The sequence below is a fragment of the Scyliorhinus torazame genome, chromosome 3 (assembly GCF_047496885.1).
Source record: "Scyliorhinus torazame isolate Kashiwa2021f chromosome 3, sScyTor2.1, whole genome shotgun sequence".
Classification (NCBI taxonomy): domain Eukaryota; kingdom Metazoa; phylum Chordata; class Chondrichthyes; order Carcharhiniformes; family Scyliorhinidae; genus Scyliorhinus; species Scyliorhinus torazame.
In genome coordinates, this window is record NC_092709.1 from 31,296,129 (window position 1) to 31,321,365 (window position 25,237).

Here is a 25,237-nt window from a genome sequence, read left to right on the forward strand (position 1 = left end):
TATCTTCCTTGGCTTCCTTGTTTAGCGATGGGACTTTTTTCTCCCTTTGACAATTCATCTTCCTCTCAGGAATATACTTCAATTGAGAGGTGTTTAATATCTCCCTGAACATTCGCCATTGTTCCTCAGCTGTCCTACCCTCAATTATTTGTACCCAGTCTACTTGGGCCAACTCTATCCTCAGGCCTGTATTATTACCTCTGCCCAACGCTAAAACTCAGGTATCGTACTCTTTCCTCGCACGCTCAATCTGAATTTGAAATTCTAGCATGCTGTGAACAATGCTTCCAAGAGGATCCTTAATGACAAGACTATTTATCAACCCTCCTTCGTTACATAATACGAAATCTAAAATAGTTTGCTTCCTGGTTGGTTCCATAACATGGTAGCACAGTGCTTAGCACTGTTGCTTCACAGCTCCAGGGTCCCAGGTTCAATTCCCGGCTTGGGTCACTGTCTGCGCGGAGTCTGCACGTTCTCCCTGTGTCTGCGTGGGTTTACTTCCGGTTTCATCCCACAAGTCCCAAAAGATGTGCTGTTAGGTAATTTGGACATTCTGAATTCTCCCTGTGTACCCGAGCAAGCGCCGGAATGTGGCGACTAGGGGCTTTTCACAGTTATTTCGCTGCAGTGTTAATATAAGCCTACTTGTGACAATAAAGATTATTTTTTTCTTAATTAACATATTACTCTGAAAAACAATCCCTCATGCACTCTAAGAAATCTTCCTCGAGGCTACCCTTGCCAATTTGATTAATCCAGTCAATATGCATATTAAAATCCCCCATGATTACCGTTGTGCCCTTCTCACAAGCCCTCATTGTTTCTTGGTTTGTACTTTGCCCCACTTTGGAAGTATTGCTCAGGGTCCTATAAATTACGCCTACCAAGGAGTTTTCCCCCCCTGTTTTATATTTCCACCCATATCGATTCAACATCTTGACCCCTCGTGCCAATATCATTTCTTAATACAGCCTTGCTGTCATCTTTAATTAATAAAGCAACTCTACCTCCTGTTCCATCCTGTCTCTCCTTTCGGGATACTGAGAACCCTTGGAAATGTAACTCCCAGTCCCGATCCTCTTGCAACCATGTTTCAGTGATCCCCACCAAATCATACCCATTTGTCTCTATCTGTGCTGTCAGCTCATTGATCTTATTCCGAATACTGCGTGCATTTAGGTACAAGCATTTTAAATCTGTCCTACTGATTTGTCTTTCCCTTGCAGGATTTTCTTGAGCACTATACTTTTCACATATTCTGACCTCATTCATTAATCTCTGATAACACTCAGCCTCATCCCCAACTTTTACTACCCCAGTCCCCATGCCATTTAATTTTTGATGTTTCCTTACCCTTCCATAGTCATTAGACTGACCCTGTCTGATCATCCTATTAACCGTTACCTTCTCCACATGCTGACCCTCCTGGCGGTTCCACAGCTGATTCTTCTGCTCACCCACCCTCCCTCAGCAGATGGGTCTGAAGGCACCATATTTAAATACTAGCCCACTCATATTACTGTCTCCAATCCACCAGAGGGAAAGGGCTAGCAGCCTCAAGAAGAAGGCTGTTCCTCGATTCAAACCCCCCGCCCGCCCCCTCCTCCACGAGCCCACGACCTGCGAGATGTCCATGACCCACTTGGACCTCTGCCTACAGCATCTGGTGTTTTCATCCATCTCCTTCCAGTAAATGATGTGAGATCCATTTGACCCGCTTGTTTGTGATCTTTTCATGCAGCCTTGCCAGGGTCCAGCTTCCCTCCCCTCTGCCTTCTATTGTTCACCTTCTTCATCCACCTCCATGCTCCTCTGCCTGCCATTGTGAGCCCTTGCTCATCCCCCTCCCCCGTCCATCTTCCACAGCCTTCCTTCAACATTGTCTCCTTGTCTTTGCTAGGCCACCCCTTCATCTGTCACTCCAACCCCGGTCAACATTCGGACCTTTTTTGCGGTGGCAGCATGTGTCCCATGGCACAGTGCTGTCCCGATAAACACTGTTGTGTAACACCATGGGCAAGGAGACCCCTGTACTCCCCAACCCCAGGTGCTGTACTGCTCCGGCATGGTAACATAGCACTTCCATGGGTCCATGAAAACCAGCTCAGCATGGAGATGGAGGACCGTAACCAGCCTACCCCAGTAGAGTACTGACCTGCGCATCAGGAGCAGTGCAGCACTATGGCAGAAAGTTGCTGCTCTCACCCCTAAGTCTCAGGGGAACTGAGGACCGCCTTGTGTGCATCAGTCACGAGCAATTGGGTTTAATGTTGATGTAAATGCCCACTGGAGAGATGCAAGATTGCAAGACCTGACAGGATGCCAGAGTGCAGCTGGTTTAATGAGCAGTCATGAGATGCAAATTAATGCAAATTGAAGTTGTGTCACCTGCCAGCAGGAAGAGCGACCCGCCATTGGGAGAATTGCAACGACATTTTAAGGTGGAGGGTTTCTGGCTTTTTGGCTCCCCCCAGGTTCACTGTGCCTGCCCACCCCAGGCTGGGTGGCAGAATTCCACCCAAAATATTGGGGTCATCCTATGAGACTTCAACTCAAATGGATCCTCCTGTTCATGAGTTTCAAAAAAATGGATCATCTGAGTTTGAGGGATGAGTAATATTTAGAAATAAGTAACTAAATCATAAACAGCAGTTGCTTGGAGATTGGTGTCAGACTTCCCTGTTACAATGCAAATTGAAATTTTGCAAAACAACCCTCTCCGGGCCCACAATCTGATGAATACCTGACTTCTCACTTGGTTGCTTTCAAGAACTTACAGGTGTTAGCTTGACAGCTCAAGCTGGTTCGATCAAAGATGACAAGTTGTCTCACTCAAGCACAGAAACACCTGAATTTCCTATTAATGAGTCATGATAACATGAGAATGGTCAAGGTAGAATTCCTACAGTGCAGAAGGAGGTCATACCGTCCATCGAGTCTGCACCGACCCTCTGAAAGAGCACTCTACTGAGGCCCAATCCCCCCGCCCTACCTCCGTAACCGCATCTAACCTGCACATCTTTAGAGACTAAGGGGCAATTTAACATGGCTAATCCACTTAATCTGCACATCTTTCAACTGTGGGAGGAAACCGGACAACCCAGAGGAAACCCAAGCAGTCACAGAATTTTTTTAAAAACTCCACACATTCATTCAATGCTGGAATTGAACCAGGGTCCCTGGCTCTGTGAGACAGCAGTGCTCACCTGGCAGTGCCATCGTTGCTGTAACACTGATCTCAAAAGCAGCCATGGAGTACGAAGGTTTGACAATGTACATCTCAGCCAGTTATGAAAATGGGGTAAACCAAAATGCTTTATCCATTACTGAAGCTCAAATCTCATATCCTGCCCCAGTCAACTTATGTTACTCGCCCCCTCTACCCAACGGACTGATATTGTTGCATCTTGCTGCATAAGAGAAACACTTGTTTCAGCAAATTAGAGATGCTGCAAAAAAGTTGGCATCAAACAGCAGGAACCACTAGTCTTGGCCCCATCAATAACACTTACCTTTTTCCCTGCTCATCCACTTTATCCTCATTTATCTTACTGCTAATGAATCTCTCAGGACAGATCCCATTTACAACCAGAGTTAATTCTTTCTCGGTGGCGTTTGGAAGGAGCAGATTTAGCAATGCCTGAAACACAGGCATTGATACTTTCAGTCGCTGCATGAGGAAAGCTGCCAGCTTCATCTCCTACAATAAAAGGAAAAAGGTCAATAAGCAAAATGCTGCTCTATGTATTAAAAATTTTTTTTAGAGTACTCAATTCATTTTTTTTTCCAATGAAGGGGCAATTTAGCGTGGCCAATCCACCTAACCTGCATATCTTTGCGTGGTGGGGGCGAAACCCACGCAAACACGGGTAGAATGTGCAAACTCCACTCGGACAGTGACCCAGAGCTGGGATTGAAACTGGGACCTCGACGCCGTGAGGCAGCAGTGCTAACCCACTGTGCCACCGTGCTGCCCCTGCTCTGTGCACTTATGATGAGCAAAAACTCATTGAATGGGAATTCAAGATAGAGCATCCCAAATGTTACAATCCCTGTGCACAATTGCAAAATGGGAAGCGGACCTGTACAAAACCTTTGGCGGAATTCTCCGAGCCTCCGCACCAAAATCGCAATCGGTGCGGGGCGGAGGATGGGCGTTGATGCCGAAATCCGGCGGGCCGCCGCTCCCGCGATTCTCTGGTCCCTTTGAATCGCCGTGAATCGCGCGGTCTACATGGCGCAGGTAGGGGTCCATTGACAGAGGCCCCGCAGTGATTCGACAAGTATAACTGGCCGAGTTCCCGACGGCGTGGGTCTCTCATGATCTCACCCGTCGGAAACTCGGCGTGGCGGTTGAGGACTCATTCCGCGGCCGCCCTAGTGGGGGGTGGGGGGGGATCCTTCACCGGAGGGGCCTCACAGATGGCCAGGCTATCGATCGGGGGCCACCGATCCACAGGCGCCTGCGATCTTGGGGGAGCCGATCTTTTTGGTGCTGGTCCGCCATTTCACGTGGGGCGGCCTCCGCAGGCCGCCGATGTGCGCATGCACGGACCCCCGACAGGAAGTCTAGGGCCCCGTATCGGCAGCTGGAGTTGCGAGGACTACTCCGGGGCCCTGCTAGCCCCCTTCAGGAGAGTCCAGAGTGATTTGCCTGCGTTTTGACGGAGGGGGACATAGACCCATTATTGGAGAATCCCACCCCTTATGTCACTGTGGTAAGTTGCTTCCCGGCCCATATGTCACGGTGGTAAGTTGCTTCTAAAATATTTTTTGGATGCTTCAAAAGAAAAAAAAAGGATGTCTCAATGCTCAGCATTCACATTTATTTTGCAACAGTAGACAGAATGTGGGTTTCTTGATCGTCAAAACAAAAATACAAATAGCTTAGTGGAATTTGCATTGGCAGAAGCTCACTGACAAACACAATCAGCTTATCACAATTTCAAACCTGCGAAAAGTAATTATCCAACTCATGCCAGCTTTTGCCATCAAAATAACAGGGAGGTCAATCTACAAGCCACTATCTATGTGCAAGTGATACAGCAACTTCAGGCAGGGGTGGATGCATGGGGCAGAAATGTCCCGAAAATGGCAAAAGTGTAATTTTTGACGAGAAAATCAGTGCCATTCCCACCGGCCCTGCTGGCACTATCCAGGCCGCAATCTTTACGCACTTTGGAATCCCCCCCCCATCACCACCAAATAAGGCACGAAGAGTCTGATTCGTCCATCCAGGAGGTCACCTGAGCACATAAATCAAGGGGGCACTGCGTTTAAACGGCTCCATAGCAGCTACTCACAGTCAAGCCGGGAGGACGGCAACTAAGAAGCCAGCCCCTTAATCCACGGAGGGGGTCGCCACAATAATGTTGGATGCCATGGAGTAGAGGCGTACAATTATCTACCCGTAGACTGGCAGGAGACCCTCCAGTAAAGTCACGAATCCCGCCGGGGAGACAGTGGCAGCACTGGTCAGTGCTCGCAGCCTGACCAAAAGGATGGGAGTGCAGTGTTGGAAGAAGATGAATGGCCTACTGCGATCAGCTCTCTGTCTCCTCTTGGCACTTCATCCTTCCTTCACCCCCGGAATGTCACCTGAAAGCCACAAGTTGCCAGGCTCACAGCACCTGATCTACAAGCATCTTCCTCAAATCCCCCTGGCTCGCCCCTTCCTGCATAGGTGCCGTACCCACACATGCCAGTTCTCATCGACCTCTGACCCGCCAGGTATCCAGCTCACATTATCCCCTTTTGTGTCCCCACAGGAGACGATCCTCCACAACAGCTGAGAGAGGGAGAAAACGGGCGGCGGAATAGTCGATGTGAGGATCCGGAGTCCATTTGAGGAGAGGGCCATAGAGCTCGCAGGGGAGAATAAGGAGTGAGCCTGCACTGGGCGCGAGATTGGCCTGCTGGAGAAATGTGAGGAGCCACTGCATCTTCATCCAGGTGACCAGTCTCGGGTGAGTGCTTTGTTGTCCAAACCCTTGACCAGGCCACGTACCAAAACCGTGTCCCTTGCCTTCCAGCAACATTAACCGAAGAGACAGTCCATCGGCCAGCAGTGCCCACTGCCCACCCTCGAAAGCACCTCAGAGGGGATCTTGGAGGACGACACGGATGAAGCATCATAGTTATCACTCACAACATCCGCCATCGCAGAGGCACACACCGCGGTGAGAGAACTTAACAGGCAGGTTTCTGGGTCACTTTCCGGTGAGCATTGCACAGCTTCTGATGCACATCAGCTAGAGGCAGGAACATCCCAGGGATCGGACAGTCAGAGGTCTGCTGCATGCCAGGATTCGGCTGAGCCGCATCCAGGTGCCGCGCCTCAGGACACGTTTGTCTATCAGCTGCTGATATGCAAAGGCAGAGCCAGGAATATCAGGAGAGCTCATCGGCAACATTCCTGTGACTGCAAGGATGAATGGAGGAGTCCCAAAGCCTGTCACAGGAGACGATGCCGGTGATGCGTGGTACCCAGGCCAATATTGCAAGGGTGGCAGTCGCAGTGATAAGCCTGGGGCAAGATGTTAGATCCATGATTGCTGAACTCTAAGGCATGGCTCAGTCCCCAAGGACCATGGGTGGAGGAGGGGGGGGCGGGTCACCTTTATGCCTGCGTGGTGTGTGTTGGGGGCGGGGAGGGGGGTTGACCCAGAACCTTAGTGATGTGGGTGGTGTTTCCCTTCCAGGGCCAAGGGTGGGGGGTGCTGCCCATTTCTCAAGGAGGTTGCCCGAAATGCCATTTAGTGATTTCTTTCGCCCCCCTCAGTCATTTTGTGTGGGAAAACCAGTGATTCCAGCACGATTCCCATCACAATCCACCCACATTCCCCGCTCTTGTGTTCTATGCCTTGGTTAATAAAGGCAGGTATCCCATATGCGTTCTTTGCCACCTTATCTACCTGTCCTGCTGCCTTCAGGGATCTTTGGATCTGCATCCCAAGGTATCTCTAGTCCTCTCTACTTCCCAGCTTCCAACCTTCCATTATATATTCCCTTGCCTTGTCAATCCACCAAAATGCATCACCTCTAACTTTTCAGGGCTAAATTCTATTTGCCATTGCTCTGTCCATCTGACTAGCCAATTTATATCAACCTGTAATCTAAGGCTTTCCTCCTTGCCATTTACCACACCACCAATTTTCGTGTTGTCTGTGAACTTACTGATCATAGCATTCACATATATATCATTAATGTAGACTACAAACAGCATAGATCCCAGCACCAATATAGCAGGGCACTTAGAAAATAGTAGCAGGATCGGACAGGATCAGCATGGATTTATGACGGGTAAATTATGCTTGACAAATTGACTGGAATGCTTTGAGGATGTAACTAGTAGAGTTAATAAGGGGGAGCCTTTGGATGTGGTATATTTGGACTTTCAGAAGGCTTTTGACAAAGTCCCGCATAAGAGATTAGGGTGTAAAATTAAAATGCATGGGATTAAAGGTAGTGTATTGAGATGAATAGAAAACTGGTTGGCAGATAAGAAACAAAGAATAGGAAGTAATAGGTCTTTTTCAAATTGGCAGGCAGTGACTAGTGGGGTACCGCAGGGATCGGTGCTAGGACCCCAGCTATTCACAATATATATTAAAGATTTAGATGGGGGCAGCACGGTGGCACAGTGGTTAGCACTGCTGCCTCATGGCGCCGAGGTCCCAGGTTCGGTCCTGGCTTTGGGTCACTGACCTTGTGGAGTTTGCACATTCTCCCCGTGTCTGCGTGGGTTTTGCCCCCACAACCCAAAGATGTGCAGGTTAGGTGGATTGGCCACGCTAAATTGCCCCTTAACTGGAAACAATTGGGTACTCTGAATTTTAAAAAAAAGATTCAGATGAGGGAACAAAATGTAATCTCTCCAAATTTTCAGATGACACCAGGTTGTGTGGGAGGGTGAGCAGTGAGGAGGATGCAGAGATCCTTCAGTGTGATTTGGACAAGTTGAGTGAGTAGGCAAATGAATGGCAGATGCAGGATAATTTGGAGAAATGCGGGGTTATCCACTTTGGTCGCAAAGACAAGGTGACAGACTATAATCTTGTCCATCTCTTTACTGCCTCGAGTATTCATCGAAAATTGCCACTGGTATCTCGCTATCTGCCTCATTGTTGACATGCATTGAACTGAAGGCACTGTTGCTAAGGGGCTGGTTTAGCTCAGTGGGCTAGACAGCTGATTTGTGATGCAGAACAAGGCCAGCAGCGCGGGTTCAATTCCCGTACCAGCTGAGAATTCTGAGTTCTCCCTCTGTGTACCCAGACAAGTGCTGGAATGTGCCGACTAGGGGATTTTCACAGTAACTTCATTGCAGTGTTAATGTAAGCCTACTTGTGACAATAAAGGTTATTTACATCATGAAGTTGCTGAATTTGCACAGTCGATTCAACCATAACTCGTTCACAGCAAGTTAAGTATTGCCAATCAACCTCTCAGGCTGTGACAATTAACTATTAAATGAGTGGACTATCATTCCTTCAGGATTTAATCATTAGGGGAGATTCAAAATTGCAAAATTAAAAATGAAATGAAATGAAAATCACTTATTGTCACAAAATGTTGATTTGATTTTATTTGTCTGTATTTATTTTGTCTCTTATTTAATTCCGTCTTTGCCTTTCTGTACCTGACTTGACACTGGCTTCAGCCACTCTAATTTACACTTCATTCTCAGGCCTTTGTTATCAATTTTCCAATCTTTCAATTTCACGGGCTGAGGAGATACACAGTTGCTTGTCCTGTTTACTCAGGTCGCAGATTCAGGCCTTGGCTGACTGTCTGTGTGGAGTTTGAACTTTCTCCCCGCGTCTGTGTGGGTTTCCTCTGGCTACCGGATCCGGTCTCCTCCCACAGTCCAAAGATATGCAGGTTAGGTGGATTGGCCATGCTAGTGTCCAGGGATGTGTAGGTTCAGTTACAGGGATGGGGTGATGGGGGAGTCGACCCAGGTCGAGTGCTCTTTTGGAGGGTCAGTGCAGACTCGATGGGCAAAATAGCCTCCTTCTGCGCTGTATGGATTCTATGATTCTAAAATCCACGGTATCACAAGCACAATCGACTCAATTGTCTCTTTTGTGCTGTGTCATTTTAAACTTCTTTGAATCAGACCAATGTATACATATTACAATCTTAACTGACTGATAATTGTGCCTATTTGAGTGTCACAAACTAAAGCCTTTTTTCTGCAATCATGCAACAGTGCAAATTCTGATTTCACTGTCTTTCATGTTAAAGGGAATTATCTACTTATAAAAAAGTGTTTGAAAACCCTATTTTTTTATCTTCATGTCTGATGCAGAGCTGGAAAAATGCTAGATGTGAGATTTTCAGTTAGATTTTGAGAGAACAAGGGTATTCCCCTGTGCTAAAACATCAACCTGATTAAAAGGGGTGAGCTGCACTTATTGTATAGGTTTGCAAGGATGGCCTACCTGTATGTTAATCTGATACGGTTGTCTATTACTGTTGTTGCGGTATTAAGTCACCAGCAGACAGCCCGCTACGCTCCACCTAACAACTCTAGAAAGAGCATCTTTCGGCAAATCAGGAAACCTTTGGGAAAGGTGATCTGCCATCAGGAAGGATGGGCATCAGCTCTAGAATAAAAGCATCCTTGTGCACGACCGACTGAAAAGAAGGGGGCTTTTAAAATGGTTGCATGACCATTTATGTTTCAACAATGGTCAAACCCTATTAGTTAAGTGAGCACTGAGCTGCATGGTCTACAATTCATTCTAGTACTACAGGAGCAATCATTGGCGTGATGAGAGCCTGAAGAAAAGCAAATCTAACTAAAAGAAGGTTTCAAATAAGAAACAGAATTATATTTGGCTCAAGGGAATTAGGCACCACCATTTGCCTCAATCCTCACTGCTCCCTGCGAAACCCCACAAGATCCAATTGTAGCAATTAGAGACCTTTGACAGCATCAGATGATCAATCACTGCAGCGCAATAAAGACAACATTTTGTCATTAAAGAGTAGCTTCCTCTAAAACCCCAGTAAAACATTCACTGATCTTTTCAGAAGCTCATTATTGTAATGTCTCTGAGGGGATGATATAGTAGAGTGTCCTTTCACCTCTGGGAATCAACTTTGAATGATGCCATCCCTACAGCAGTTTACTTTTCCTGCATTTTGTCTTCAAATATGGGATTTTTCTTTTCTTAAAAGAGAAACAACTTCAATTCTGTGGTGTTCAAGTCTTTTCACATTCCTCCTCCACCTAACCAGTCTTCACCTCGAACCCAGTCCCAATCTACTGAATGAAAGGTCAGAATCCCAAACAGAAAACAGGCCATCGCCCAGAGCGTTTCCTGACTATCACCGCAAGAACAAAATTATTAAACATTTACAAAAACAAATTGTGTAGAACAAGCAGCAAAAGGCAAATATGATGGGAGGTATTTCTTAGAGTATCATTAAGACAGGATGGGGGTGATAAGGGACAAGCATGGGGGAGGGGGAGGTGAAGGGCATTAGGCACCAACTGACAATGGGACCAACTTCCACTTATAAAGCAGCAATAGCGTAAAAGGCAAAAGGAGACACAAGAAACCAGTCTGAAGACTCAAACATCCAACGTAGGAATAGCTTCTTCCCCACAGCTACAAGACTCCTCAACGACTCCCCCTCGGACTGATCTGTTACCTGTAAGAACACTATTCACGATGCCTTATGCTGCTCTTGCTCATGTATTTGCTTTGTTTGGCCCCTTGTTCTGCACTGTAACCAATCACTGTTTGTCGTTGTCCTATTTGTCAATGTTCTGTTGAGTATTCTTTTTTGTCTACTTTATATGTACTGTGTACATTCCCTTGGCCGCAGAAAAATACTTTTCATTGTACTTCGGTACATGTGACAATAAAATCAAAATCAAAATCAAAAAATTAAATCAAAACCAGGGGCTGGATTCCCACCCCCGCCGCGCCACATTTCTGTTTCAGCACGCCGGCGGGATGCTCCGTTACGCCGGCTGGTCAATGGGGTTTCCCATTGTGGGGCAACCCCACACAGTCGGGAAACCCCCGGGCTGTCGGCAAAACGGAGCATCCCGCCGGCGGAGAATCCAGGCCCAGGACTGACAGAAATGGATCCAAATCAGCGAGATAAATTATTCTAAGCCAGCGCCATCTTCTGGAGGTCTCGAAAAGCTGAGATTAAACAAGACGGCCAAAGGCAAAAAATGTGGCCGGAAAAGAGAACTGAGAAAAGCACAGAAAAAAACATGGGAGAAAGAAATAAGAGGCGAAACAACAGAAGACCAGAAAAAGCGTCAAAGAAACACAAGCAGCAAAAAAAAAACAAGCTGGAAAAACTGTAACGCCAAGCAGAAGGCCAAGGAGATGAAACAATACTAAGCAGTAGTTATAAATGTCACACCACAGCATTAGAAAAAAAGATTCTTACATGCAAATGAGTGAAAGAAAAATACTTAATCTAAACACTTCTATCTCAGGGTAGATTCTCCGTCCACAATGCAACTGGCGCAAATCCCACTATGCCGGTAGCATTGCGGGAGTGCCTCGAAGTGGGATTTGCGGTGGATGCAAAACAGTTTTCGATTCTCCCAGCCTGCTCCAGCTGATATGATCAGGATCTCATCCAGAAAGGGTGAGAGACTGATCACAGCTAATTTGCATTAATTTTAATCTTACTAGTTAATATTCTCCCGCCCCTCCCCAACGAGACGTCACCCGTGCGCAAGTCACTACTTGGCCTTAATAGCAAGGGCCAGACTCCAAGGAGGAGCAAGGAAATGAGTACCACTATCTACTTACCTCCAGGGAGTACATCGGCACAGCAGCTATGGGCCAGATGCCGTGGAAGAGGGGGTGTTTTTCAAGGGATCTGGGGGTTGGGGTGCTTGGGTTAGGCTGGAGGAGGACCACGTCGGGGGTCTCCTTCAGGATTGGGGTCACTTTGGGTCTGTCAAGCCTGCTTTCCTTCATGTTTAACACCCCAGAACATGGCAAAGCACAGCTTCAGCCTGTCTGTCCGAAAGTCCTCTCACAGGACAGAGCTATTCTGCAGCTTGTTTCTTGGAAAGGCATTTTACTCCCCTTGAAATTTCAGTGGGCTCTGGGGTGTCAATGTTGCAGTAGGTCTGCTTTTATCCCTTTGTACTTGGTTGTTTACAGTGAATTTCACACGCCATTGACTTTTAAAAATCTCTTGATTGACCGCCAAAGGTTATCTCATAGGAGTGATTAGCTTTGCTTGTTTCCTTAGTACTTCACGGTCCATAAATCTGAAGTGCTTCCTCTTTTGAGCAGGTGCTTTGTCTGACAGCAATTTCGTTTAGACTGAATCTTTTTAAACCTCTGATGCCTGAACAGCATACCTGCACCGAAGGTACTTTTTCAACATAGAAACAGCTGGCACCCTCAGACATTAAAGTGCAAGGGTCCCTCAATCAAAACCTTCTCGCAGTCACTGTTGAATTGTCTGGATAGACAGGATGACCACACCTGGTGTTTTGGAAGCCTTTGTAGCCCCAGGTGATATGGGACATGAATGGACAGTGCCCTGGTACTACCCCCGGCATCCTGGCAGTGCCAACCTGGCAGTTGGCATCTTTGGCTTCCACTCATCACATTTTGAAAAATGACTAATTGTGGAAGATCGCGATGGGAAACATGCCGGAACAGCTGGTTTTCACTGGTTTTTCCGCTCAAAATTATACAAATTTTTCAGGAGAATTCTGCCCCTTCTTTCTTCTGCGTGCTTGCACTTGAGTATATGGCAGGCGATGTGAAAAAGACAAAACGAGAGGATGTGATCTTCAGATTTTATATTCCCAATTCGGTCATCTTCTTTTCAAATGGCTTTAGGCGCAGAAGTTGTCACAGTTTTTATGTCAAGCTCCTGAACCAGTCCAATTCCAATGTTCTGCTGGAGAGCAAGTGTAACTCCAGGATGTCGCCCTCACACAGGAGTTGGAGACAAGGGGCGAGATTTTCTGGTTGTGCACGCTGGCGGGATCTTACAGTCCTGCCGACGGTGCACCCTTGCCACTGGTTTCAAGGCGGCGAGGGATGCGTTCAACAGGAAACCCCATTGTCAGTGGATAGGCCATAAGATCCCACTACTGGGCACTGGCGAACCGTCCTCCGCGTTGCAGAACACGCCACGGAGAGGAAAATCCTGTCAAAGAGGTTATTGAGTGCCCCATAGTGGAGGGGGGGGGGGGGGGGGGGGAAATGATAATAGCTTTCTCGCGTGCCACTTTGTCAAGCAGAATTTTGAACTCTAGAATCCATAACTAATGTCGTCGAAATGGTGACTGAACGTCGCTTACTACCCTCTCGGTCAACAGAGAAAAACTAAACTTTCAAGCGATCACAAAAACTCCACGTAAGGGCAAGCATTCAGAAGGTTGGATGCTTCAACTCAATGTTGAAGGTCTCTCGTGGATCAAATGTGACCTGACTCCCCAACCCACTCTATCACCCCCTGACCCATCCGGTCTCCAATTCCCAAACTACCTGGACCCAACCCACCAGAACTCATCCGAACCATCCCATCCCAACCCCACCTCCAACCCATTCTACCCACTCTCACCTTCTCCAAGTGTCTGGGACTTTTGAACTTACCTGCTTTATGGCAGCTAGTGCTGTAAAAAGGGGCCAAGGCCTGACAAAGATGCGGAGAGCAAATAACATTGACGTCCTCGCTTTACAGGAAATGACGTCACTAATGATGAGCAGACATGTCATTCCAACAGGTCAGAACTTCCAAGGCAAACACAGTCAGATTGCCATTTTACTCCTTTTTACTTATCTTAATCAGGAGCTGCACTTTTCTTGCCCGACCTTCATACCCGGGGCCTGATGTGAATGTGCAGCAATGGGCTCCAGGATTCTTCAGTGCAGGGCAGCTGCATCAGGGGAACTGAAGCCTTGCCCCCTTTTTACAGCACTTGCTGCAATAAACAGGTAAGTTGAAAGGTCGCAGACACTTAGAGAAAGCAGGGAGAATGTAAGTGTGGAAGGCAGGTGGGTAGAATGGGGTGGAGGAGGGTTTACAATAGGAGGGGTAGGATGAGTTCGGGGGGGGGGTCTGGATGGTTCGGCGGTTGGTGACAGAATGGGTCGGGGGTGATAGGATGGGTTGGGAAGTTGTGTGGTCAGTCGGGCGGTTACTTGAGTGCTGGTAACATAGACGTGGAGGTGCGGGGTAGTCAGCAGGTAGTTGGGAGTTAGTCAGAGGAGATAGTCAGGGAGTTGGGAGGGTTAGTCAGGGCTTTCAGTGGTGGTTGGGTGTGTGTGTGTGTGTGGGGGGGGGGGGGTGTCACTACTCAAGATTTAGAAGTTGTTTAATCTTACTTACATTTACTGGATAACTATTCTGCTAAGACAGCCATAACTATCTGAATTTTTCAACTTTAAATCGGAGTTCCTGGAGTTGGGCAATTGCCCATGGGAAATTTAAACTTCCCGACATTTCCCATGCAGTCCTTGCGTGGGAACTTCCAGGGGATCTCCCAATGCATCTTCGGAGGTACTTCCCAGGTATGACCCCTGCTGGGGAAAAGATGTTCTGGTACCAACCAAGATCTATAAGCCTGCCATGACCTTACACCATGGAAAATATGGCCTGATGATTTCTGTGAAAGCTGAAATTACTAACTATGGGTGCGAATCAATGGAAAACAAATCTGCGTCCGGTTTTGGGTAGTTTGCAGGATGTTTCTTGGTGGCTGCAGCGCCGGGAATCACCCTGCTATTCAACGGCACTTTTTGTTTTGGCCTCGGGAAGTTTCTCTCCTCCGAGGCCGCACTTGAATCACTTCCTGCTGGCTAAGATGCCCCCAGTTCCCCAAACCAACATTCACCCATTTGTCTGTGCCGTTCTCTTCTGCCAACACGAAAGCATTCATGTCAAGCTTGGGAGCGATTCAGATCTGAGTATATTACTGAGGTCCTGGAGTTAAACTGGTCCAAAACTCATGTCACTAAATTAGGGCACTCCTGACTCCCGCCCCACTGTCGCCTGTTTGCCTTTCACTAGAGATTAAGACTGTGTCGTAAAAATATCCAGGCGCTCATCCATTTAAAGAAAAATAGATATACACATCAGACAAGTTCAAAAGTACACATGCTTGAGACTAAACTAATCCAATCCAACCACAAGAAAGTTGTGACGCAGACGCTAGTCAGTTTAATAAACAGCTTCTAATTAATTAGAAACACTTGAGTTCTTCAACAGAAAGAACTCTGAACCTTTCAGTTTATGCAAATCTATATCTCACTGAATGAAAATAACCACGGTCAGGCTGCACAGTTTCATGCCTGCCAATTACATCGGAGCAGCTGACAAAGAATGGAGATTTTTTTTGTGACCATCAAACTGGAGAAATGAAACTGTTGGAAGTAATTCAGCGATGAAACGGAACAAAATGATTAGAGACATTTCTGCCTCTTTTCCATATGTCAAACTGCCAACTCAAATAACATGGCATGAAGCAGACAAGACACTTTCTGTCTGCAACAGGATAAGACTCGCATAAAGCTGTTGGAAATTCTACCATCACTCAATGAAGGAAGAGGAACTCTTGTGTATTAAAAAGAAACACATTCCCAACAGGCAGAGGAATTACCGGTACAGAATTATGCCTAGCTGGCAAGAAACATCTTTCAGGACATATCTCAATTCCGATATTCAATTATACCCGTTTATTTAATATATCGCGCCATTTTTGTTTGGGATAAACACTACATTCTGAATAAAAGAGAACAATACTGAAGGGGGTGGAAATGAAACTACACTGGAGATTGAGAACAAGGTAGTGGTTCCCATCCTGTGGAGCCACAATGAGAGTCACAGGGACAATGAATGTGGTGGTGAGGAGAAAATCACAATTATCTCCCCTCCCTTCCCCCTCCTCTACACCTCATATTTCCTGGATGTGGAATGCTAACAATCAAGACGATCTCCCAGTGTTGGACACATTGATTGGCTGCGGCAGCCTCTAATTAGGTGTGCTATGACATAACAATGCGTCTCCGTAAATATGTCAGAGGTTTCCCAGAGTGGGTGGCAATGGAAGTAGACCTGGATTTAGTGACCACCGGTAGTCGGTGGCACTGACAGCTATTATGAAGTGCTTCGAGAGGTTAGTCATGAGACACATCAATTCCAACCTTCCAATTGCCTTGACCCACTATAATTCACCTACAGCCACAGCAGATGCTATCTCCCTGGCCCTACACTCATCCCTGAAGCATCTCAACACCAAGGACACCTACATCACACTCCTACTCATTGACTACAGCTCTGCCTTCAACTCCATAATCTCAGCCATGCTCATATCCAAACTCCAAAACCTTGGACTCAGCTCCTCACTCTGCAACTGGATCCTCGACTTCCTGGCCTACAAACCGCAATAAGTAAGGATAAACAATGATACATCCACGATAGTCCTCAATGCCGGGGCCCCACAAGGCTGGGTACTTATACTTCCTATTCACACATGACTGTGTGGCAAAATTTGGCTCCAACTCCATCTACAGGTTTGCTGATGTGGTCAGCTGATGCTGTTTGTTGACCGTAGTGGGTCGGATCTCAAACAACGACGAGTCAGAATACAGTAGGGAGATTGAGAACTTAGTGGCACTGTGCAATGACAACAATTTCACCCTCAATGTCAGCAAAACTAAGGAGCTAGTTATCGACTTCAGGAAGCGAAGTGTCGTCCATGCCCCTGTCTGTATCAATGGTTCCGAGGTGGAGATGGTGGACAGCTTCAAATTCCTAGGTGTAAACATCCCAACAATCTGTCCTGGTGCTCCCCCGTTGCACTACGACCATGAAAGCACAACACACGCCTTTACTTCCTCAGGAAACTAAGAAAATTTGGCATGTCCACATTGACTCTTACCAATTTCTTTAGATGTACCATGGAAAGCATCTTATCTGGCTGCACCACTGCTCGGCCCAAGACTGTAAGAAATTAGAGTCGTGAGCACAGCCCCGTCCATCACGTGAGCCCGCCTCCCATCCATTGACTGTCTACACCTCCCATTGCCTTGGGAAAGTGGGCAGCATAAGACCCCTCCGCCCGAGTTATTCTCTCTTCCAACTGTTATATTACCTTGTGTAATATATGTTACTCATTTGCTTCTAACCAAGGTGATCCTGTTTTCAATGTTCCTTAACACTCAAAGTCTTCCAATTAAAGCAAATAATTTAGTGAGTAACGTTAACAAATAAACTGTGAGTTTGTTCTCTCTCCAACACTTAAAACTAGATATTAAATAAACAAGATTAAATTAACTAGGATTAACAACATCTGCACTCTGAGCTCTCTCTCGCCACCTCTGGTCACTAGTCACTACACACATGAAGAGGCGGGAACTCAGCTTGAGTCTGCCTTTTATACCCATCTCTAGTGCTGCAATCTAGTGATTAATTAGCTGTTATGTCTATACATTAACCCCTTGTACATACAGATATGCAGATCACTACACCAACTTCTTCCATCAGACAGGAGATACAAAGGTTTGAGAACACGCACTAACAGGTTCAAAAATAGCTTCTTCTCCACGGTTACCGGTCTCCTGAATGGCACTCTTGTTGACTGAACTGCTCTTCTGGACTGAACTGATCTTTCTATGCATCTTCTCTACAGTTGTAGCATTATATACCATATACTTCACCCGCTGGGTACGTTTATGTATTTTCATTATGTATCCTCAATTATTTATCGTATGTTCTATGTTTTCATGTATGGTACGATCTGTCTAGACTGTACGCAGAACAATACTTTTCACTGTACCTCGGTACACGCGACAATAAATCTAAATCCAGCCCAGTCGTCAAGTGCATATTGGTTTTCAAACTAATATGGGGCACGATTCTCCCATTTTGATTGCAAGTACCCCTGCTGGCAAGGAATCGGGAGTGTTTCCCGTTGGCACTGGGAGTGCTGCTCTGGTGTCATTCATTGAGATTTAGAAACTTTTTTTTTTGAGAGGGTCAGGCTTTTCACTGGACTTGAGGGATGGGGCCTAAATTCATTGACAGATCCCACTCCTCAGAAATCGTGGTGCAATTTTTAAAGGGCTTACTGATCTATGAACAATCTTGCACCAGCCCCAATCTCTGGCAAAGCCCCCCCATCTCCGCCCCCCACCCCTTGGCAAGCCCCCCCTCCGTCCACAAAATGAGAGACACCCTGTTATGGGCTCATAAAATGCCCCCCTCTCAGTTCCCTCCTTTAGGTCTCCCTGCCATGCCAGTTTCCCCCTTCAGCCCCCCTCTCAGGCCCCAACCCTTAGCAGTGCTAATCTGGCGCCTTGAACTCAGAGGTGGGGCAAGGGGTTACCACCCTTTTTCATTTGCCTCCAGCATGCCGAGGGAAATGCTTCCAGGAAGGTGGGGATTGAGGGGGTGGGAGGCTTGGGTTGGGCTGGAGGGGTTCAGTTTAGGGGTCTTCTCTGGGATGGGGGATCGTTGGCAGGTCTCCGCCCTGTAGCTTTGCAATTCATTAAACTGTCTTTCAGCATGTCAAGTTTTAGTTTAAAGTCTTACCTCTGATGTGTTGGAACCCTTTGATGTCTCTCCCAGTATGTCAAGTTCAAAACTCTTTCAGAAGAAGATAAAAGTGTTCCTTCTGTAGCCTTGACTCCCTTTGATGGCTGTGATTATCCCGGTCAGTGACTAAGTACTCCCACCACAGGGAAAACCAGAGTGATTCCTGCTGGTGCTAGGAGCGACACTGACATGCTATGCAATGGCACTTGGAAATTTTTTATCGAGTCCGTCAGGAATACATCGGCTCCCCCCAGTTAATGGATCCTTGCAGAGCTATTTAAAAAAACAATCTGAATCTCCCCTTTGAAACTGCCTTGACTTGTCAATCAAAAAGATTTTAGCAGGAAATGTGGCATACAATTGAATGTAAACAATGCAGTTCAAAGCTTTCTGTCTTCTAGCATACATACAGACTTCTATACTTTAAATAGCAATAAACTGACAGCGCGAAAACCACTTCAAAGGTTTCCACCACTTTAAAGGAATTACTTTTACCTTCATCTCACAGATCTTTAAACTTGGCATACAGACAGACTTTCTAAGGGTTTTAGGAGTACAGATGAAAAGACCTTGACTTTATTATGAGGGGTGTGTATTTCTGAGATACTGAGTGACTGTTTAAGGTGTTTTACGGCTGCAGATCGGTAGAGCAGCCAAATGATCATCCCAGGAAAGAACCCTGACCTGAGCCCCTGCGGCCCAGCACAAGTTCTCTTGACCCCCAACTCCCATGAAGGATCCCCCTCGGCACCCGGGAGACAATTTCTTTTTGGGGTACTTACTTCATTACCACCCCACCGTTTGTAAGCCACCAGGTCCAAACATTCCTTAATACTTGCACCAATTCATGCCAGTGGGACTCTCAGCAGGGACCTCTCAGAGGGGCTGGTTTGGCACAGGGCTAAATAGCTGGCTTTTAAAGCAGACCAAGGCAGGCCAGCAGCATGGTTCAATTCCTGTACCAGCCTCCCCGAGCAGGCACCGGAATGTGGCGACTAGGGGCTTTTCACAGTAACTTCATTTGAAGCCTACTTGTGACAATAAGCGATTTTCATTTAATTTTTTCAGCAAGGGGGGCTGCGGCATCCAATCTGGCAAGTGTATCGGGTGTCCTACCAGTCAATGATTTGCAAGACAGCTCTAATGAACTATTTGCATGGTCCCGCCATGTCAGAGTGTGCTGGGACGTCGGGAAACCTGTTGCCAGTGGGGACAGCTGGGAGATGTGTGCCCGGTGTGATGCCTGGCGCGTAGTTCAATTTTGGCCCGACGCGGAATTTGCCGCTAGCGGGCAGGCCCGAGGAATCCCATCTGATGTTTCTCCAATCATATCAATATCATTGATCTGTCAGATAAAGGTGAAAGTCTTTTCTTTAATGTGTTGGAAACATTTGAAGTGCTTTTTTCATAGTCAATGTCATTCCCTTAAACATTTTCAAGCCTCTAGGCATGCCTAGGAGCCTAAAAGCTTTGAACTGCAGTGTTTACATTCAATTTCACAGTCCATTAATTTTTGCAAACCTCTTGATTAACAGGTCCATGCAATTTCAAAGGAGGGATTACCATTGTTGTTCTAGCTCTGCAGGGGTCAATTAGCCTTGAAGTGCTTTCTCTTTTGAGCAGATGTTCTTTCTAACCACATTTTCTTTTAAAGAGACTGTCTCTTTGTTCTGAACAGCTTACTCGGAAGTGCAAGTGTGGGGGCAACACTCAGAAAGAGTGCCTAAATAGGATAGGTTCTATACTCCCTTACCTTATAGGAGTCAGCAAGAGAAAGGGAGGTGTTGGTTATGAACAGCTTGCAGAAGGTTCACTTTGGCATTTAGGAACAATAGGAGAGGAGTGCCAGACAGCATAGCACCAGCTCCTTCAACAGAGAAGGACAGAAGGGCATAGTGGATTTATTGCCCCTTGCCGGTGCATGGCACAATGCCACCTATTAATCCCATCCATCTGAGAACCTGTATATCCTATCACTCAGTCTCTGAGCCATACCGAAACCTACCACTGTCTGTTACTCAGCGGGCTACATGCCTTCAGTGTAAGTAGGTGTGAGGAAACAAAGAGCCCAAAGATGGTGCTCTGAGAAAATTGCATTGAGTCAACATTTGAGTGCTGAATCTACAGGTGTCGAATTTAGCAACTTCAGGCCAGGTAAAAGCATGATAATCAGTAATTAGGTCCAAAGTTGGACGTTAAAACCACACTTTCAAACTGGCATATCGAATTTACCAGCTGTTTCACACTTTCATCAAAATAAACCCGTGAATGGATGGAAAATATATTCTAGGATTTGTACCAACACTGGATTGTTCAGCATGCTTTATTATAACTTTGAAAAATATATTGGCAAGTTAGAGAAAATGGTGGTAATTATGACTTTGGGCAGTCGAGTATATCAAGTGGCACTGATTCAGCCATTATACATCTCTTATGAGTTTCATTCCTATAATCTCATCACACTGCCGCTCAAAGTTACGACTATTTTACATCACAGTAAGCCTGGAATAACAAATATTCACATTCAAACCTGTCCATATATTTTAATGAGAAAACAAATACAAGATGCATTTAACCTAAAGCTTTGCTACAGGATACTACCTCATCCTGGAGACTCAGCATTGTCTTCACCAGTAACTGCCCCTTGACATCTTCTAATAATTGACTGCACCTATCTTCATCCCTTAATCTGGAAAACAGTAGAGAAGTTAATATTTGACATGATCTTGAATGCTTATTCTGTCACCATGCAATGTACAAAGCACAAGTCTTATCAGAAGACCACAGAGCCATCAGCCCATATGTCAAGTGAAGTGGCAAATACTATCAAATCAACCTAAACAGCTAGAAAAGTTACCACAGTAATGCATTGCGAGACTTTAAGTAAAGCTAATGAGGTAAGCAGAAAATATAGCAATAAAATAAAGTGCAGAGACTAAAAATTTTCCTTTAAATGAGTCATTTGGTCCACTGATTTACCAATAATAACGTAAAAACAAGGCTGAGTTTAACCGAATATCGGCAAAGGCTGATAGTGGACGGGAAAAGTGCCAGCACCAGGGGCAGCTCTCTCGACAGTATTGCCCAACACATAGAAGAAAAAAAGGCAAGCGAGGGTCCCACGACATAATGTTAGAGGAGCCCACCCCGCCAGCAACTTTTTGTTTTGAAGATTGGGTGCCTCTTTTAAAGGCCGTCCCACTGCACAAAAGTTCACAAGGAACCACCCCCTCCACCAACGCCTGGGCTTGACCCTCTACTCCACCCCCCAGGTGCAGGCCTTGGGAGACCAGTCATGATTCACGCTGGTCTGCCCTTACGCTGACGTGAATGGACTTTCTTACGGGAGGACGACGATTCAGGTGTAGAGGCCTGATGAGATGTTAATGTGCGCAAATGATACTCCTGATGTTAAACGTCAGGAATCCCACTACCACTGGCAGGGGAGGAGACAATCACCTCTCACTTTTACATGGGCATGAAACGCGATTTGGACATGTTGTGAGATTTCCCCCTCCCATCACCGAGTCCACCTGATGAAATCGAGACTGGAAAACTGAGGCCAAAATCCACCCAACTCAAAAATACAAACAGAAAAACTCAGCAGTTCTGGCAGCACAAGTGGAGAGAGGAGCAGAGATCAAAAATTTGAGTTGTCTAACGTAACAATACATGATTAAATGTATAGAATGTAGGGTGCACTACTACAAGGCCCAGGATATGCACGGAGATTATTATAAAGAAAATGCTTTCAATTATAAAGAATAAAATCTCGAGTGTCAACCGTGGCTCAGTTCTTGCCTTTGAGTCACAGGGCTCTGGGCTCAAGCTCCACTCCAGGGCTAGAGCGCAAAAATCAAGGCTGATACTCCTTTGCAGCACTGAAGGGGCACTGCACTGTCGAGGTTGCTGTGAGTCCGATAAGATGTTAAAATGGCACCCCATCTGCTCGTTGATGTAAAAAAAATCCCCTGGTTGTATTTTGAAGCGGAGCAGACTCGATGGGCTGAATGGCCTAAATGTGCTCCTATATCTTATGAAGGGAGTTGTCCTCAGTGTTCTGGCCAATATTCACCCCATAGTCAACTCCACAGAAACTTTTTATCTGGTCATTATCACATTGTTGTCTGTGGGAGCTGGCTGTGCACAAATTGGCTGTCAGATTTCTTACATTACAGCAGCGAATATACTTCAAAAGCTTTTCATGGGGGGGTTTAAACTAATGCAGCAGGGGCATGGGAACCTGGATTGTAGTTTTAGGGTAAGGGAGAATGAGAGTATAGAGGTCAGGAGCACAGATTTGACATCGCAGGAGGGGGCCAGTGTTCAGGTAGGTGGTTTGAAGTGTGTCTACTTCAATGCCAGGAGTATACGAAACAAGGTAGGGGAACTGGCAGCGTGGGTTGGTACCTGGGACTTCGATGTTGTGGCCATTTCGGAGACATGGATAGAGCAGGAATGGATGTTGCAGGTTCCGGGGTTTAGGTGTTTTAGTAAGCTCAGAGAAGGAGGCAAAAGAGGGGGAGGTGTGGCGCTGCTAGTCAAGAGCAGTATTACGGCGGCGGAGAGGATGCTAGATGGGGACTCTTCTGCCGAGGTAGTATGGGCTGAAGTTAGAAACAGGAAAGGAGAGGTCACCCTGTTGGGAGTTTTTTATAGGCCTCCTAATAGTTCTAGGGATGTAGAGGAAAGGATGGCGAAGATGATTCTGGATATGAGCGAAAGTAACAGGGTAGTTATTATGGGAGATTTTAACTTTCCAAATATTGACTGGAAAAGATATAGTTCGAGTACAATAGATGGGTCGTTTTTTGTACAGTGTGTGCAGGAGGGTTTCCTGAAACAATATGTTGACAGGCCAACAAGAGGCGAGGCCACGTTGGATTTGGTTTTGGGTAATGAACCAGGCCAGGTGTTGGATTCGGAGGTAGGAGAGCACTTTGGGGACAGTGACCACAATTCGGTGACGTTTACGTTAATGATGGAAAGGGATAAGTATACACCGCAGGGCAAGAGTTATAGCTGGGGGAAGGGCAATTATGATGCCATTAGACGTGACTTGGGGGGGATAAGGTGGAGAAGTAGGCTGCAAGTGTTGGGCACACTGGATAAGTGGGGCTTGTTCAAGGATCAGCTACTGCGTGTTCTTGATAAGTATGTACCGGTCAGACAGGGAGGAAGGCGTCGAGCGAGGGAACCGTGGTTTACCAAGGAAGTGGAATCTCTTGTTAAGAGGAAGAAGGAGGCCTATGTGAAGATGAAGTGTGAAGTTTCGGTTGGGGCGATGGATAGTTACAAGGTAGCGAGGAAGGATCTAAAGAGAGAGCTAAGACGAGCAAGGAGGGGACATGAGAAGTATTTGGCAGGAAGGATCAAGGAAAACCCAAAAGCTTTCTATAGGTATGTCAGGAATAAGCGAATGACTAGGGAAAGAGTAGGACCAGTCAAGGACAGGGATGGGAAATTGTGTGTGGAGTCTGAAGAGATAGGCGAGATACTAAATGAATATTTTTCATCAGTATTCACTCAGGAAAAAGATAATGTTGTGGAGGAGAATGCTGAGCCCCAGGCTAATAGAATAGATGGCATTGAGGTACGTAGGGAAGAGGTGTTGGCAATTCTGGACAGGCTGAAAATAGATAAGTCCCCGGGACCTGATGGGATTTATCCTAGGATTCTATGGGAGGCCAGGGAAGAGATTGCTGGACCTTTGGCTTTGATTTTTATGTCATCATTGGCTACAGGAATAGTGCCAGAGGACTGGAGGACAGCAAATGTGGTCCCTTTGTTCAAAAAGGGGAGCAGAGACAACCCCGGCAACTATAGGCCGGTGAGCCTCACGTCTGTAGTGGGTAAAGTCTTGGAGGGGATTATAAGAGACAAGATTTATAATCATCTAGATAGGAATAATATGATCAGGGATAGTCAGCATGGCTTTGTGAAGGGTAGGTCATGCCTCACAAACCTTATTGAGTTCTTTGATAAGGTGACTGAACAGGTAGACGAGGGTAGAGCAGTTGATGTGGTGTATATGGATTTCAGCAAAGCGTTTGATAAGGTTCCCCACGGTAGGCTATTGCAAAAAATACGGAGGCTGGGGATTGAGGGTGATTTAGAGATGTGGATCAGAAATTGGCTAGCTGAAAGAAGACAGAGGGTGGTGGTTGATGGGAAATGTTCAGAATGGAGTACAGTCACAAGTGGAGTACCACAAGGATCTCTTCTGGGGCCGTTGCTGTTTGTCATTTTTATCAATGACCTAGAGGAAGGCGCAGAAGGGTGGGTGAGTAAATTTGCAGACGATACTAAAGTCGGTGGTGTTGTCGATAGTGTGGAAGGATGTAGCAGATTACAGAGGGATATAGATAAGCTGCAGAGCTGGGCTGAGAGGTGGCAAATGGAGTTTAATGTAGAGAAGTGTGAGGTGATTCACTTTGGAAGGAATAACAGGAATGCGGAATATTTGGCTAATGGTAAAGTTCTTGAAAGTGTGGATGAGCAGAGGGATCTAGGTGTCCATGTACATAGATCCCTGAAAGTTGCCACCCAGGTTGATAGGGTTGTGAAGAAGGCCTATGGAGTGTTGGCCTTTATTGGTAGAGGGATTGAGTTCCGGAGTCGGGAGGTCATGTTGCAGCTGTACAGAACTCTGGTACGGCCGCATTTGGAGTATTGCGTACAG

General features: G+C 46.4%; 1 protein-coding gene across 2 annotated transcripts in view; it reads right to left on the reverse strand.

The window, feature by feature from the left end:
- The window catches only part of LOC140408391 (limbin-like), a 217,202-nt gene that overhangs the window by 16,397 nt on the left and 175,568 nt on the right, over window positions 1–25,237 (reverse strand). For both annotated transcript variants that reach the window (XM_072495516.1, XM_072495515.1), the window contains 2 exons: window positions 21,157–21,244; window positions 3,516–3,703 (listed from right to left, as the gene is read on the reverse strand). In XM_072495516.1, coding sequence (XP_072351617.1) covers window positions 3,516–3,703; window positions 21,157–21,244 — 276 coding nt within the window. The remainder of the gene's footprint in view (window positions 1–3,515; window positions 3,704–21,156; window positions 21,245–25,237) is intronic.